The 18,898-nt window shown below is 35.5% G+C and overlaps 1 protein-coding gene across 1 annotated transcript in view; it reads right to left on the bottom strand.

Moving 5' to 3' along the window:
* Window positions 1-14,584, bottom strand: part of LOC143241014 (uncharacterized) — a 37,843-nt gene extending 23,259 nt beyond the window's left edge. The window contains exons 1-4 of the mRNA XM_076484417.1: window positions 14,070-14,584; window positions 7,314-7,491; window positions 5,742-5,808; window positions 3,770-3,845 (exon numbers count right to left, since the gene is read on the bottom strand). Of these exons, the coding sequence (XP_076340532.1) occupies window positions 3,770-3,845; window positions 5,742-5,808; window positions 7,314-7,491; window positions 14,070-14,129 (381 nt within the window). The 5' untranslated portion in view covers window positions 14,130-14,584. The remainder of the gene's footprint in view (window positions 1-3,769; window positions 3,846-5,741; window positions 5,809-7,313; window positions 7,492-14,069) is intronic.
* Between the last annotated feature and the right edge of the window lie 4,314 nt (window positions 14,585-18,898).

Raw genomic sequence — 18,898 nt, 5'->3', positions numbered from 1 at the left:
AACACGGTTCATTTAGTAAAGTTTTTTTTTTTAAGTTTTATGTTAAAACTTTTTTCCTACAGTTTTAAGTTATCAAGAAAAATAATTGTAACATTACCTACGGTGGTTTAAAACTAAATTTCAAATATTACTGTAATCTAAAAAATTAAAATTAAAAAAATTCCCAAAACGAATGAAATTATGGAAACGAAAACGTACAAATCATATTCGAAAAAAAACGTCGCCCTGACGTTTAGGAACTTACAATTTATCGCTTCAACAAACATCAAATGTTTCGTTTTAGATTGTTATTATTTGATAAGATAAAATCGGTTTTCTTTATATTATATTCGTACTAAAAATAACATTTCACTTCTTCTGACACTAAGAACACCTGAAATTATTTTAGGTACGATTACATTAAATTAATCTATGATAATTTTTTTCTTTTTATTTAGCAATATTTTTGTACGCCATCATTACCAACCTTGAGAGCCCTCCGCTAGTACAGCGGTAGGTCTACGGATTTAAAACGCTCCAATCAGGGGTTCGATGCCCCTCGGTGGGCTCAGCAGATAGCTCGATGTGGCTTTGCTATAAGAAAAACACACACACACACACAACCTTGATGTAATTACTCATCAGGATCGTTACAAGTTTACCCTCAAATTCAAATTATCTGGAGCAGGATTATGGAAACTTTTTTTTTTAATTTCGCGCCAAGCTACACGAGGGCTATCTGCGCTAGCCGTCCCTAATTTAGCAGTGTAAGACTAGAGGGAAGGCAGCTAGTCATCACTACCCACCGCCAACTCTTGGGCTACTCTTTTTCCAATGAACAGTGAGACTGACCGTCACCTTGTAACGCCCCCCACGGCCGAAAGGGTTAGCATGTTTGGTGCAACGGGGATTCGAACCTGCGACCCTCAGATTACGAGTCGAATGCCTTAACCCACCGGCCATGCCGGGTCTCTGGGAGATGATGAGGGAGCTATAAGCTAAAAGTCTATATAAGAAAAAACAAACAAACTCAGAACCATTTTATGAGCCGCTATGCCGCGGCTAAAATCTTTATAATTTCTTGTTTCTATGGAAAAACAACAACAAAAACACTTTACCTTATACAGATTTAGTTACAGCTTATTGTGTTAGTTCTATTCCCTCCCAAACAAACATGAGACTCATTCAAATATCTCTTCCAAAGAACAACCCCCTAGTGGCATAGCAGTATGTCTGCGTATTTACATCGCTAGAATCCGGGTTTCGATACCCGTGGTGAGCAGAGCACAGATAGTCCATTATATAGCTTTGTGCTTAATTTCAAACAAATAAACAAACAATCCAAAGAACATGTACTCAGCATGGCCAGGTGGTTAGACTCGTAATCTGAGGGCCGTGGGTTGGATCCTCGTCACACTAAACTTGCTCGCCTTTCTTAGCCGTGGGGCGTTATAATGTTACGGTCAATCCAGCTATTCGTTGGTAAAAGAGTAGCCCAAGAGTTTATGGTGGGTGGTGATGACTACCTGCCTTCCCTTTAATCTTACACTCTTAAATTATGGACGGCTAGAGCAGATAGGTTTCAGCGAAAATTAAAAACAGGCAAACAGTCCAAAGAACACAAGCGTCAGCGTTTCAACTTTCGTATTTCTTATCAAATACGTAAAATTTGTGTTAGTATTGTGTAATGTCTTAGGTAATATTTCAAAATAATATGCCATAAATATTATAAAGTCTTGTATGTGGAAGTACACTATGCTAGTATAATAGTAAATTGTAAAACAATGATTTATTATTATTAAGGTCTGATAACTCAATGTTCTGCCGAAGCATGTTCTCCATGACTAGGTTCCCAAAATAAAACCATTTCATTATGCTAATAATTGTTGTTTATCATTTACTAATATATAAAGTTCAATTCCGCCAAACACACATACATACACCTAAAATACAGTTTATAATAGCTTCGCTCAGTCAAAAAATATAATTACAAATCCGCTAAAAATCCTAAACCAATCCACAAATATATTATACGTGATGTGAAGTCATGACAAATATCAGGGCTCGAACTCCAAACACTATAGTCTGAAAATATTAAACGAGATAAACTTGTTTGTACTTAAACGTTACTTGAGGCCCATTTGAACAAACAGATGTCAAAATTTAGTTTAATTAATCAATTCAGGATATGTTTGTAATCACCCAAAAAAAGGTGATGACCTTTAGTAGAATTTGAGGTCATAAGGTGACACAAAAGTCTCTCTTCCTTAATACTCACTACTGGTTACTTAATTACAGGAACAGGTGTTAGTAAATAAAAATGTCAAATTTGTCTGCAGACGTGAAAATTAATGCCGAATAAGACTCGAACCTGAGTCTTTCGTACAATCAAACAATTGAGCCCCAGTCCTGCAACTTTCAACTCTCAGTTCATTGCACTGTCAATAAGAAAATCTATCACGTCCAGTTCAATAGTTTATTATTTTCTAAAACAGTTCATGAAGTCAGTTTGTAAATGTTGTGACTTAAAGAATCTCAGTGGTATTGTTCGTATAAGTGTAACTTTGAGATAGATCTAGAACTTCACAATATATTTTTTTCCTTTAATGTCGTTAAAGAAATAATCCCATACAGTGCTATCAGAAGCGGTACTAGCACGGGGCAGACGGTGCAGTGTCCCGGGACCTGCGACGCCTGGTGAGCTCTGGTCAAATCTTATCTCCTGAAAAACGGGGGCTCCTGAACTGCTTGTTCCGTCACTGAGTACTGTCCATATCAATGTAGCACAGTCTACTCTATATCAAGTGTTTATTTTATTTTTGTAAAAGTTTGAAAAGATACCGGATTGCGAGTAAGTTAAACATTTAGAACTGTAATGAAAATAGAAATAATAGTTTCAAAAATTTTGTGCCAATCTGATAGAGCATGTGCCATACGTAAGAGGGAAAAAATGGAGGTTTAATTGTAACTTGTTCTCTGATTTGTTTGTTTGATCTTTACTGATCTTAATGTGTTGTGGCAGCAGATCAAAAATGTTCCTTACAAAAGAATTATTTGTACTTCTGACGTTTTGAATAGACATACAACAAAACGAACCATTTCAGAAGTTTGCATAATTGTACATCGTTCTGATCGTTTTGGCAGACAAGATTACAAAGCTTGCATAATTATTTGTTTAACAATGTGTTTTGTTTTTACTCTGACACTGACAAACACATAAATAGTAAAGAAATTAATTGTGAATCTGTTTGTTAGAACATTTATTCTAACAAACTTAATATATATATATATCAATATATTAATATATATCACAGATTTCATTCAGTGGTTTTACAAATTGTTGTCGTTATATTTGTTATTAAGCACAAAGCTACACAATAGGCTATCTGTGCTCTGCCCACCACGGGTATCGAAACCAGCTTTCTAACATTACAAGTCCGCAGACATACTGCTCCTGCCACTGGGAAGTATTTTTACAACTAAAGATGCTGATTTTCAGTAACACAAAATATTATTTCGCGAGAAAGATAAGATGACAATTTTTGTATACACCTGACTGCAAATTGAATTCACGTAATTGGAAATATGATACTACGGTAGGAGGAGGTATACTTTCTGAACATTAAAAAAATTACAAAGTTTGATCAATGAATATACAAACTAAACGTTGAACAGAGATAAAATTATGAAAATCGAAACTGTAATAATTTCATAGAGTCTTATCCGAAAAAACGATATATATATACATATATACAATGTAATTAATTAATTTAACCTGTTCCTGGCTTACCTCTGCTCCATTTTTAATTAAAAGTTCCAGGATGTCTGACTTGCCACCAAACGCTGCAATATGGAGGGCCGTGTTCCTGGAAGAGGAAGTTGTAAGAGCTAACACGCTGTGCTTGTTAAATACATCTATTGATGTACAGAGAGCATCTAGTTCTATTACTCTGTTGAGTTTGAAGGGTCCAAAAGTTCTATTACTGACTAACAAGGATGCTTTGAAAAAAAGAACAACTACAGAGCTTAACGAAACTGAAGAAGTTGTGGTTTAATTTATATTTTTATTTGAAAATAAACACAATAAATAAACAAAATCAGATCGTTGCTGTTGGTGTTGTTGCTGAGGAGATATGTTATAACGAATTAACGAGAGAAATAAAGCAAAACCCAACTTCGAAAGGAGGACATCTGTCAACGTATATGTTTTGAAACTAGATGGTATTAAAACAGATCTGTTGTTTGACAGCAGACTAATGGGAAATGCACGTGTTAAAACCATTGGCCCCGAAAGCGTGAGACGATAAGGTTAATGGGTGAAACATACCATAACAGGTCACATAGAAGTGAGGTTTACTGAAAAGGTCAAGCTCGACAGCGAGCCTCCCCTTCCCCCTGGGTTCCCTGAAGTATGGTTCGCATATACCTAAGCCTCGCGGATGTATTCTTTATCATATTCAGAGTTACATCCTTATGAATAAAACAAAACGTGTACATGTACATGGACGGGGTGGTACAGGATTCAGTTGTCCTACAGTTAAATTTATTCGATGTACATAATATTTCACTTGCAGCGTCGAGCTACATGACTTCATATGCCAGTCTATGTGGCTATACTTCTGTACTGTTCACACGCACACCAGTATGAAGCAGACGATAACTAGGGTTAAAAACATAATACGATCAGTAACGTGTCTCCAGATGTTAAGATTAGCTTCCTTAATATAAGTAACGTATTATACAAAGCAATTATCATTAATACGTGAAACCACTTATAGTCTACCTAAATAAAAAATCAAACTTAACAATAAGTAATCTGGCTATAAAACAATTAAAATAAAGAATGGATTACATATACTCAAAACAAGAAACTAAAGAAACAACACTTTCACGATAGAAATTATGATATATGACTATAAAAGATACAACGGTGTAATTCATAAATGTGTTTACTGCAAATTACATTGAAAATATTTGGGAACTTAATGTTTTGAGTCATTACAGTGCAATTCTCTGTTACATGAAGAAGTAGTGAGATCATTTCACGATTACCTAGATATAAATCCATAAACACTCTTCTATGTAAAACAAAAACGTGTAAGTACAATATGATCCAGTAGAGAACGTATGTTTTTACTTCTAAAACGTCTTAACTTTCTGCTGAATCATTTTATAGAAAATATTGGCTATTATTTACCTATCAATAGTGTGAAAATTACCATAGATCAGAGAATGTCATATTTCACCACATATAACGAAACGAGTATTGGCCAAGGTTTATATGGAAGATATTCAATTAATATATTTAACGTATTATTGACGAAAATAACAATTCAAACGTCTACAACAACTTACTATCTTGTGTTCCCTTGTAACAACTTACTATCTGGTGTCCCCTTGTAACAGCTTACTATCTGGTGTACCCTTGTGAGAGCTTACTATCTGGTATACCCTTGTAACAGCTTACTGTCTGGTATACCCTTGTAACAGCTTATTGTATGGTGTACCCTTGTAACAACTCACTATTTGGTTAACCTTGGTAACTAGACACTGTTTGGAACTTCCTTCAACAACAACTGCAAGTTGCTTTAAACTTAAGTACATGTTAAAAAAGTTCAGTAATACTTATCAAACATATCCCTGACCTAACGACAGTCAAAACTTTATGAAATCTATCACAGCACAAAATAATTCACCTCAGGGTAAATTTAAGCCGGTATTATTGAGACAAAAAGCAAGAAAAGAAAGAAAACAAGACTTACCCTTTAGAATCCGTGGCATTCACGTCAGCTCCAAATTGAAGAAGTAGTGAGATCATTTCACGATTACCTAGATATAAATCCATAAACACTCTTCTATGTAAAACAAAAACGTGTAAGTACAATATGATCCAGTAGAGAACGTATGTTTTTACTTCTAAAACGTCTTAACTTTCTGCTGAATCATTTTATAGAAAATATTGGCTTTTTAGTAGCTTATAGAAAATATCCCGTGTTCTGTCAAAATGGTACATTATTTTAAATTAAAAATTCTAGTTTTGATACATCTCTCTGTCGCCTTGCTGAAATTCTAGGATTATTCCCCCCTACTCTATACACATATATATAGAAGTTACTTTGTGCTGGGAAGTTACAGCAAAGCTACTCCAGGGATACCTGCGCCAGCAGTCTTTAATTTAGAAGGGTTAAACTGAAGGGACACAGCTAGCTTGTTAACACCATTCACTACTAACTCTTGGACTACCCTTTTACCAACGAATAGTGAGATTGCCCGTACCATTATAATGTTCTCACGACTGAAATTCCTTATTCGATAAAGAGGATTTGAACCTGTAGCTTGTGAGTTGAGCGACCTAGCAAGCAGGCCATACTACTCCTCTCTCTATTTATATGTATATGTACATGCATGCTAGTCAAACTATCGGATGTTTCACCGATTTTTAATATAAGAAATGGTTCTACGAGTTCGATACCTTCTACGGACAGAACGCATATAGCTCATTGTGTGGCTTTGTGCTTAGAGAAATGTTCGTGGTCTTAAAGAGAAGAAGAAAAACAATTGTCATAAAACGAAAATCCAGTAATTGTTGACAAACTTTTACATTATATGTGATATAAAAATATAAAAAATATGTACACTCTATGAACTTTTCATTTTTAATATAAAGATAAAAACAATACAATAATAACAATGTTAGTCTTGGTTTCCTTTAATTAACATGATAGCATAGAAAGCCAACCTAATGAACGAAGTCGAGAACTAAACACTTAAAAACTTTTTTGTTTGTTTGTTTTTGGAATTTCGCACAAAGCTACTCGAGGGCTATCTGTGTTAGCCGTCCCTAATGTAGCAGTGTAAGACTAGAGGGAAGGCAGCTAGTCATCACCACCCACCGCCAACTCTTGGGCTACTCTTTTACCAACAAATAGTGGGATTGACCGCAAATTATAATGCCCTCACTGCTGGGAGGGCGAGCATATTTGGCGCGACGCGGGCGCGAACCCGCGACCTTCGCACTACGAGTCGCACTTAAAAACAACCAATATGTCTATTAAACTGAGATGTCATAAATTGGTGGCGACAAAATAGACAGATAAATGAAAAAAAAAAAGTTTCGAAATAAAGAGAAAATAATCCGAGTAAAAATACTGAGTATGAAAACTATTTTTAGGTATGACGTCATAGAAGAAAAGAGAGAAGAATGAACAAAAGTTGCGAAACCGAAGAGAAGCGGCTCAGCATGCCAGTTGAATACCTTTTTTTTCTCTCGAGCTATTTTAGACTGATAGCATGGAAAGACAGACCGATAAACGAATAGTAGTTGTGAAACTAACCGTTTAGTACTGCCAGAACGAGAGGTGTTGATCCCGAGCTAAGCTCGTGACAGTTGATGTTCACGTGGTTGACTTTTTTCTTGGTTTGAAGTTCTAGTAAAAGCTCCCGCTCCTTGGGCAGAACCTCCGATTCTTTACCAGCAGCAGAGTGGTGTTTTCTGTGGCACGTCAGGAGTTTCTTTGAGACGACAAAAGGAAAGAAGTTAACTAAATGTCTACATAAATGAGCTGTTAAGACTTATGTACCATTCACACCAAGTCTAAGCCACGAAGAAACGATATTCACCTCAAGCGCATTAAAACTTGAAAAAAAAACAACTATCCCAGCTTTTAAGCTGTGAGTGTTCCCAGTTATGGATTAGAAAGCCCAAGGTTCGAAACGCAATACTGTATTAAACTTGCTCTATACTTCGTGCTGTGGAAATATTATAAACATCGACTCTGTGTGTGTGTGATATCATAATATAATATTACGTTTTTCTGTAGTAGCCACACTTCATTTTATCTTTGTACGATACTGTAATACAAAATAATATACATGAGAAAATATAATAACAAAAAACAATTCGTCTGTTTGGGTACGTCCTGACACAGCTTCCATGACAATCATGGTTGCTATTGGTAATAGATAAAACTTCAATAAAATCCATTAGTTAGGTTAGCATGGAGTACTGTATTCAACATTGGTCAACTACCGAGTCAACTTAAGTACTACATTCAACAAGCTGCGAGTACCAGGTCAACTTAAGTACTACATTCAGCAAGCTGTCTGCCGAGTCAGTTACTACATTAAGTGATTTGAATGGCAGACAGTAACAGTATTAGAAATTAACATTTTAGTTTAAAATATTGAGGTCTCATTTATTCAGTGCGAAGGATATATCTTTGCTAGTGCAATTAAAAGTAAGTGTCGGTTAAAATTTAAAAATTGGAATCATCTAGAAAAGGAGAACCGATGGATTAAAAACAATTTTTTTGAAGTTGTTCGCCACGAGACTTCAAAATTATCACGTCTCGTGACATGATTTTAAAGGTAGTCTAAGACACAAATGTTGAAAAATAGAAACAAATGAACAAACAAGAGGCACAAATATTTCTTAGTTTTAACACAGACAGTCGATACATGTCGAGTTGTAATGGGATTACTCTAGAAATACAAATTCACAAGAAATGAATAAAACGAAGCTGAAAAACTGTCACGAAACTTTTATAAAAAATATATCAGCAATTAACATGATAAAATGTTAATATCATTGAACTTCGGTCATGGAAAAATTTAATTTTTGAGATCGATAAAAGGTACAACGACCTTGGATATTTAGTGTTGTAGAAAAACTCTACAGACTTGTTAACTTACACGACTTCAACGAGATAGGTTTACACGCCAGATGCAGGAACAAAACCAAATGTAAAAGATCCCCGATGGCATTAAAGTTTTTGTAACTGATTAAAGATAGCGATGTTGTACAATTGATGAGGCGTTTTATTTGTCTGTTTTCTGATAGCAAAGCCACATCGGGCTATTTGCTAAGTCCACCGAGGGGAATCAAACCCCTGATTTTAGAGTTGTAAATCCGTAGACTTACTGCTGTACCATCAGGGGACTGATGGGGCGTAATCATAGGTGTATAGGAGATTTTATACGCAGGGGCTGAAATTTATTTGCTCAAAAAACATTTTCTGAAAGATGAAGAAAGTAAGTAATTTTTTGAAATGAATTAAATTAATTAATTGGTTATCAGCTTGATTGTCGACAAGGTTGGTGAGATTTTCATACAAGGACTATTCTGAGGCAGCTATAGTCCTTAGTCCTCCCATCATCCAGTACTCTAATGGACATAAATAGTTTAATTCGATAATATCCGGTCAGAAGCCGTGTAATTCATCATTCAGTGATATTTAATCAAAAGCCGTGTAATTCATCATTCAGTGATATTTAATCAAAAGCCGTGTAACACATTCAGTAATGTCCAATCATAAACCATGTAACACATCATTCAGTAATATTTAATCAAAAGCTGTGTAACACATTCAGTAATGTCTAATCAGAAGCCGTATAACACGTCATTTTCTGTTTTAGCACAGAACTATCCATAAAGCTTTGAAGTTTCGTAAAGTTTATTAAACCTTGAATTTATGTACATGTGCGTAATTAAACAGTTTTTACAAAAAACTGACTAACAGTTAACAAAAGCAAACACACTGTATCTAAACTGCATCAAAATCCTTCTGTAAATATTCTGCCATGACATATTGCTTGAGTTCAACATAAAATATTTAGGAAAGGTCAGTGCACACTTATTTAATGTATGAATTAAAAGTAGTAATTCGCCCACTTGCAAAGTACATTCAACATATACATATCTACAAAACAAAACTGGTCATAAGTTTCACATAATAAACATGATAAAACTGAACTGTATATGTCAGTTACATTCAAGTAAAACATGGTCTAACATATGTGCAACACATTGTTAATAATGTATTTTTATTACAAACATTAGTATTCACATGTTTGCAGATATATTAGATCTATACCAGTGCTACATCTTTTGGCCATCATGACACACAGTTTACAATAACATGTACTACAACACTGTAAAGTCCACTGCTTCTTGACCATATAATGTTTATACTCTAAAACTGGTGTTGGCATTTAACTTTAGTGAAGCATTATTACTGTGATTAATCCATAAATCACTTTGTTCACAGTCAGTTAGAATATATTAGGTAACAGGTTACTTTGAAGTAACGTTAAATGTGTTGTTAATCCAGATCTCAACCAGACTTCTGGTCAAAGCAGACAGTGTATCTGGTTGTTTTTCTATAAGAATATGGCAATGTATTAATCTTGTTGACTGTCAAGCAAAATTAAATTATCTCAAATACTCTTACATTTAAACTACTATTTTTATAGTTGTTCTTCATGTTATTTAAGTACCAACGCAAATAACTGTAAATTATAGCTTGTCTTTATTTAGAAAGATCTTCTATGGTCGAAAGTGAAGTTTCCATGTGAAAAATCGGTTTTTCGTGCAATATTTTCAGTCACAGCTTCTGACTGGCTGTCAATATAGACTTCTAAGTCATCACAAGTGGAAAGCCTTATTATAAATTTACTGTTGAAAATTCTAAAAACAAATACGTAAACTCAATACGTAAACAATAGTTGAGTAAAGTGATTATTGTTAAATATTATGGCAATAGGAGGATCTATAGATAAGTAGAATAGTTTTGATAAATACCAAATTGAAAACAGAGACGTAAGAAAAGTTCCGATAAATACCAGGTTGAGTACAGAGACGTGATAGAAGTTTCGATAAATACCGGGTTGAGAACAGAGACGTAAGAAAAGTCTCCATAAATACCAGGTTGAGAACAGAGACGTGATAGAAGTTCCGATAAATACCAGGTTGAGTACAGAGACATGATAGAAGTTTCGATAAATACCGGGTTGAGTACAGAGACGTAATAAAACTCCCGATAAATACCAGGTTGAGTACAGAGATGCGATATAAGTTTCGATAAATACCGGGTTGAGAACAGAGACGTAATAAAACTTCCGATAAATACCAGGTTGAGTACAGAGATGTGATAAAACTTCCGATAAATACCAGGTTGAGTACAGAGATGCGATATAAGTTTCGATAAATACCGGGTTGAGAACAGAGACGTAATAAAACTTCCGATAAATACCAGGTTGAGTACAGAGATGTGATAAAACTTCCGATAAATACCAGGTTGAGTACAGAGATGCGATATAAGTTTCGATAAATACCGGGTTGAGAACAGAGACGTAATAAAACTTCCGATAAATACCAGGTTGAGTACAGAGATGCGATATAAGTTTCGATAAATACCGGGTTGAGAACAGAGACGTAAGAAAACTTCCGATAAATACCAGGTTGAGTACAGAGATGTGATAGAAATTTCGATAAATACCGGGTTGAGAACAGAGACGTAAGAAAAGTTTCGATAAATACCAGGTTGAGAACAGAGACGTAATAAAACTTTCGATAAATACCGGGTTGAGTACAGAGACATGAGAGAAGTTTAGATAAAGGTTATAATGAATTCAGGTACAATGAGAAATGGTTAATTAAATATTAACTTTGAGTAGATAGACAATGGAAAACGCATCAAAAATTATCTTTCATCATTTCAAATATTGTGTAATCGGAACTGTATTTTTCCACTGAGTTGTAAGATTGTTGTGGGGAACATTTCTACAGTAGCATGTAAGTGGGCAACCCTAATTTTCGGGAAAGGTGTTTCACGTCAGATACTCATACTCACGTGGCCTTGTAATTTGAACCTCTGAGTGTTCCAGCTGACTTGCAGCAAGGTGAAATACGTATGACTAAACCTGTGATGACGTCATGGCACTATGGCGACACCTGATGATGCAGTCGCTCTGAACTGTGTCGTTTAGTATTCGTGTGGCGCCAAATGGATATTGTTTCCGTTTTGTTTTTTCAGAAAGTCATTTTAAGCTTTGTTCACGACAAAAGGCATTCCATTGTGTTTTATTTATAATTATCCATAAGTATTAGCACAGAATTCTATCAAATCGTTAGTACAAAATATGTCGTTCTTCGATATAGACCTTCTGTAAGTATGGGCTCGCAACGGTAAAAATCTAGTTTCGATACCCATGATGGGCAAAGCAACGTATCCTTTCATGCACAGCTTATTGCTTAAAAATAAATAAGCCAACACACGAATCATAGAGATAAACGTTGAAAAATCTGTGATAAAGTATCTAAATTGTAAGAAGGTTGAGGGAAGTGCTTTAAGAAAATGTATTTTCATGGCTGTATGTTCCCAAAACGCAACATGAATTATAGGGCTAATATGTATAAGTCATTCTGCTCTTGCCTAGTTCAGCCCTTAGAGCGACAAGTTCCAAGGAATAGCACTCATTACTTCTCCTGTGATTTACATTAATCCTAACCAACCAACCTTCATAAATACTTAATGAGGATTAGCAAGCTTGAATAAACTACATCTACGTGGAGAGATGAGAGAGCCAGCAGAACAAATAGCTGTCAATCTTTGAAACTGACGATTCATCCGGGTAATTTCTCGAATAAGCTATTTTGTCTATGACGTCTGTTTGTGAAAAGTACAGCTAGGTATAATTGTGCATATTTTAACTATACGTATATCTTGTTGAAACAGTTTGATTAAGAATTAGAAAATGGCTTTAAAGAGACAGAACGGATAAGACAAGCTACAGTTAAATAAATACACTTGTTTCCGCCATATTACAGTTTCTAAATAAGAGTTTATTCCTTTTCAAACTACATTAATTAAACATTTACGAGTATTAGTTCACATAGCCACCAATACACATTACTGTAATTTTTGTTTTATTTTTATTTCCTAAGTTAAGTAAAGCGTTCTTTAATTTCATAACCTTAAAATTAAGACACGTGGTAAGGCCTAGCTAGCATCGTATATTAAACGCTCATTGAAAGCAGGAAATAATAAACAAGAAAGTCTGTTCCCAGCTACTGGTATAAACTGTTATTTTACACAGAAATAATCCGCCATTTTGTTTGCTCCTCTCAGAATAAACAAAAGATTCTGAGGAGGACTGTACTCTGCTACAGAATTCACACACCCATATATTCTTAAGGATGAATGATATTATATGGTATATTCTCAACGTCCTGCGTAAATACTCAAACTCTACAGAAAAAGTAATCGTTTGTGTGAAGAAATATTACCGGTACCGGTTCAAGACGATCGTAGAGCCTAGGTACCTTCTGTTCGTAGGCTCCACCAGCCATGTAAGTTAAACCAAAGATTAACTTTTAAGCCTAGGGACCTTCTGTTCGTAGGCTCCACCAGCCATGTAAGTTAAACCAAAGATTAACTTTTAAGGAAAATTTTTATGGACCCATAGTTTTCGTAGGTTCTAGTCACTGTGCCTAATATATAATCCGGCCCTGAGCACCACTAGTCTTGTTATTGTCACACAAGCACACTTTGTTACCATAAAGAGGTAACGAGTGATGGACTTCAAATATTCTCTATATTTCCCATAACCTCCAATCAGATGATAGATACTAAGTTAACGTGGTAACAGTTATTTTATTAGGTGAGTCACTTTTTTAATTGGTTATAACCTACTGCTTCTATATACATATAACTTACCCCTAGAAGTGTATGTTTTGAAATAATTTTTTTAGAACAAAGCCAACTTGGTTACCTACTGTGTCCACCGCTGGGATTTAAAACTTGGAATTTAATCTTGTAAGTCTATAGACTTACCGCTGTACACCAGGGGGCCATTTTGAGATAAAAAGGCTTAGTAACACGTAGTTTATGAAGATAACATCTTATAATTTTTCGAGAAACTGACACGTTTATCTATCAAATTTAATAACCTAATTTCTTTAGGAAATACATTTCTTAGTTTCACCTTTTACTCAACTAATGCAAAGTGCACTAGCACTGCTCCTTAACTTTCAAATATTCGCTAATAAACAACGTTGTTTTCAAACGAAGATTTAAATAATATTAAAGAACGTTAAACTTTATCTTAAGCTCGTTTTTATTAAATTGTGACAAGTAAATAGTTGGCCACTGCTTATTAACGTTTCTTGCAGAAAAATTAATTCTTAGATACAATGTTAGAATTTTCTCATTTCATAAAAATCGCGCGATTGAGAATTACGATAAAAACTTATTCGCTCGACATACTATTCAAAAGTGACATTATTATTACCAATAACCAGACCTCTTTACCTGAACTTTACTGATGTCGTTGTGTTTAACTAGCTTCAAAAGTTCCTGCTCTTTCACCATAATGTTTTTTCCGTAGCTCTTCAAACTGTAAAACGTAGAGATGTTTTATCGAAATCAATAATAAAGAAAACTGAGGAGTAATTGAAATAGAAACTGTTTACTACAGAGTAAGAAAAAGAATTTTCGAAAAAAATCGCAATCGAGTGTTGTTTAACAATAAATTTGTTTAGCTACACCACCACCAGCTAACAGACCAGAAAGTAATCTCTGTGGGCTCGCGAGCGCTCAGACAACGGAATATATCATTAGTCTCCAACTACTCATAGACCGTCGGGGGAACGAGACGATCAGTCACGTGACTTAGTTGCGGGCGAAGAAGAATTCCGTCTGTGTTTCCGGTGGAATTACGTGTTGGTTTTTAAATTCAAAGCACCGCAATTAGCTATCCTGGCAGATATGCCAAACTTTCGAAACCGACACCCGTCAATGAAACTAATACTAAAACGAAAAACAACAGCCTTATACATGTGCACGTGTGTGTGTTCTCTGGAGACTAAATTGAAAGTAGTCAACGTAACCAATCACAAGCTGCCTAGCAATCATGTGACACTTTTTCAAATGTTTCTTATACCACATTACCGCTATGTACGTTTGTTTTACAAGCTGTAACAGATGAACTGCAGACAACACCTGTATTTATTATTCCTGACCTTGAACGCCCTCTTCCAAAAGACTGGTTTTTCCTCGTCATTATATTTGGAAATCTGTGTTAATCTTATTATGGGATGAAGCCTCTTACTTTGAGGCTTTTCAAAGCTAGAATAAAACAAAATTATGAATCTAGATTAATAAAATTTGGAAGAGAGCTTATATATATATATATACCAATAAGCTCTAATCACAGTAGCAACTGTCCCGAATCTTCTCTGACAGAAGAAATTTCGATCTTGTTTAACAAGTATCGTAAGTACGATATCATTTTATAAACTTGCAGAGAGATCAAACCATTCAATAAGGCACGTGCTAGAAAAGTATTGAGAGCAATAGACCCATAAAGACCTAGTAATACTGATCCACGTTTTACGAGTAATCATAACAATAATAGGCTATTAAATATATATTTGATATCAGCTGTTATTGTGAAATAATGTTACTACCACTTACCTGTGTTACGGAGGTTTAAAGCAAGTAGTTTTGGAATTGTTTGCAAAGCATGTCAGTGCCACGAGAGGTCTAGAGACATGTCCACTTCCCCCAGAAAAATTTTGAAAAATAAGTGCTTTGAGATTGAATCTTTTTAATTTTACTGTAATTTGTTGAAGGTGTTAATGATTTCCAAAATTTCTTTATGGTTCACAAAAATAGGTGTCTACTGGTACTTGTACTCACCATAAGTAGGTACACTTGCAGATTACACGTGTAATTTATTATTTACTATTATACTGATTCATACATATTAGTATCAGTCTATCTGTTTACCTAGAAACAATTTCTGAAGTGCAAGTTTAAAAACCCCACAGTTACCGTGACAAAATGTTGTCCAGTCTGGCGAATCCACTCCAGCGCACATACGGAAGCTAGCGTGACCTTGTAGTTAGCGTGCTCGGATTGTGAACCCAAGGATCGTAGTTAGTGATCGGTTGTTACTATAGGTGCGTTATAAAAGAGACTGTCAGATTCTATTATTCTATCAGACAAGAGTAGCCCAAGGATTGGTTGTTGGTGGTATCACCTCTTTCCTCTAAAATGTCATTTCAAAATTAGGGTTGGTTTGTTTAAAATTAAGCACAAAGCTATACAATGGGTTATATGTGCTCTGCCGACCACGGGTATTGAAACCCTGTTTACAGCGGTTTCAATCCGAAGACATGCCGCTGTGCCACTTGGGGGCTTAAAATTATGGACGGCGACGAGAAGACCGCTCGTGTGTAGCAAAGGTTCTGAAATAAACACATAAAGGTGCATATGTTTTATTTTTATGTTTGATTTCAACGTTACTAATATCTATTTATTGTATTCGCAGCATTTAAGGCACAGTTTTACTGGGTTTATATTTTCCAAAAAAAAAAATCAAGTGCGGATATATACGTGAGGAGCCCTTTCACTTTTTCTTTTGAAAGTATTTTAAATGAGAAAACGTGTTGCCTTTGACTCATTAAAGGAATATTTTGAAATAAACACTACTTTCGGATCTGCAGAGGCCCGGCATGGTCAAGCGTGTTAAGACGTGCGACTCGTAATCTGAGGGTCGCGGGCTCGCATCCCAAACATGCTCGCCCTTTCAGCCGTCGGGGCGTTATAATGTGACGGTCAATCCCACTATTTGTTGGTAAAAGAGTAGCCCAAGAGTTGGCGGTGGGTGGTGATGACTAGCTGCCTTCCCTCTAGTCTTACACTGCTAAATTAAGGACGGCTAGCACAGATAGCCCTCGAGTAGCTTTGTGCGAAATTCAAAAACAAACAAACAAAGCGGATCTGCACACTTCTCCTTTTTATGTACATATACAATAATCAGGAAAATTGTTTCATACGCTTAGTTCATCGAAAATATTAAGTTCTAACAAAGTGGAAAACAAAAACCTGATTAAACGCATGAAATATATTTTTATATTTATTAATTAATAGGCCTGGCATGGCCAAGCGCGTAAGGCGTGCGACTCGTAATCCGCGGGTTCGCGCCCGCGTCGCGCTAAACATGCTCGCCCTTTCAGCCGTGGGGGTGTATAATGTTACGGTCAATCCCACTATTCGTTGGTAAAAGAGTAGCCCAAGAGTTGGCGGTGGGTGGTGATGACTAGCTGCCTTCCCTCTAGTCTTACACTGCTAAATTAGGGACGGCTAGCACAGATAGCCCTCGAGTAGCTTTGTGCGAAATTCCAAAACAAACAAACAATTATTAATTAATTATTGTAGCACATAGTTCTTTAGAAATATATTTTTATGTTCATTTCTTCCGAGAGCGCTTTTCAGTTTAAAAAAAAACAAACAAACCGTGACGTACACTTTGATCTGCCTGCATTCAAAGGTTTAAATAAAATTTGGTAACGGGGTTTCTTCACGTCTCGGTGTGGTAAGTTGTAAAATGAAAACTTACAACTTATAAGTAATGTCGGTGGAGTGGAGTTACGAACGTTGTCAGCTGTCATTGACCTAACTACGCTAATGAGGACTAATATTACTCCAAATGGTATTTCGTCGCTGGTCAGGGTACGTGTTGTTTTTTTCCTTAACGTGAACTTACACACATATGTATACTATAGCTCTTCCATTTTAATCAGATCTTGTTAGGCCTAGCTAGGTCGATGACAGCTGACGTTGCACGATACTCTTAGCTCTTACCTAACGTAAAGTACTGTTACTCTCGTATTCTGCCTTTTTATCGTAATTGTTCGATACATTGGCTTTCGAATAGTTCAAACACGGCAAGTATCGATATTGCAATAAAAGACACGAAAAAAAAGAAAGCGCTAGTTTGCATCATATACATGTCTTAGGGCAAACCCTGGAAACTAAAATTATATATTTATTAAGAAGTGTTTCCACACCTTAAGCGGCATTTAATTCTTAGATTTCACCTGTATGTTCGTCATTCTCCATGGAAATTATTGAATACAGTTCGTCGGTCAAAGCACTAAACGTCATATTTTCGACTTTATATAGACCAAATTGAAATGGCAGCCAAACGTGAATCGCTTGACCAATTACGTATCCATTTGTACTTTTGTGTGTGTGCGTGTGAGGGGTACTTGAGTTCCTCTAGAATCAAATTTCATCGAAACAGTCATTACTTCACAGCAACTTGCGATATTAAAATACCAGACAGGCATTCCATTTTATTATATATACACATGACTCGAACACGGGTACTTGTACTCAAGTATTTCAATTGTATAAAGACTTATTATGTTTGAATCTTTGTAACAGTGGGTTCGCGGTTTCGTTACCAATGGTGGGCGCAGTACAAATAGCCCATTTTGTAGCTTTGTGCTAAACTACAAACACAGTTTAGACAATTAACGGGTATAGTTTATTAAACTAGGGACCTCAAACGGTCTAAATCCGTCCTGTTTTTTTGAAGATTTATTGGATTACATTTCGATTAGATGAAGTAACCATCTTATCCTAACAAATATCTTGCTAGCATGCCTTAATACAATGAAATTTACGTCGTTATATATACGTGATTGATTTAAGATACAACATAACATAAAAAAGAGTGAATAATAACACATATTGTCGTCACAAAAGTTATGAAGTTAGATTATTCTATAGAAATACATTTATTTTTAAATATTTTGAATCAAGCAAGCAAGCAAATGCTTCTCATAGACTTGAAACTCGTGAAATTAAAAAGTACTTTCGTCGTACGTCAACGTGATACATGACAAAGGCATTGTAGGTTATTCATCTACCAGTTTGATTTCTGATTTCATGACAAAGACATTAAAATTAAAGATAACTCTTCTACAAGCTTGGTATTTGAGTTCACAGCGAATACATTATAAGTAAATCATCTACCAGTGTGATCTCTGACTTTATGACGAAAGCATTGTTGGTAATTCATCTACCAGTTTGATCTCTGACCTTATGACGAAAGCATTGTAGGTAAATCATCTACCAGTTTGATCTCTGACTTCATAAGGAAAGAATTGTAGGTAAATCATCTACCAGAATGATCTCTGACTTTGTGACAAAGACATTATGGGTAAATCATCTACCAGGATGATCTCTGACTTTGTGACAAAGACATTATGGGTAAATCATCTACCAGTTTGATCTCTGACTTCATGAAGAAAACATTGTAGGTAAATCAGCTACCAGTTTGATCT

Source organism: Tachypleus tridentatus, chromosome 13 (assembly GCF_004210375.1).
Source record: "Tachypleus tridentatus isolate NWPU-2018 chromosome 13, ASM421037v1, whole genome shotgun sequence".
Taxonomy (NCBI): Eukaryota; Metazoa; Arthropoda; class Merostomata; order Xiphosura; family Limulidae; genus Tachypleus; species Tachypleus tridentatus.
Note: the sequence above shows the minus strand (reverse complement) of the source record. Positions and strands in the feature narration are given on the sequence as shown.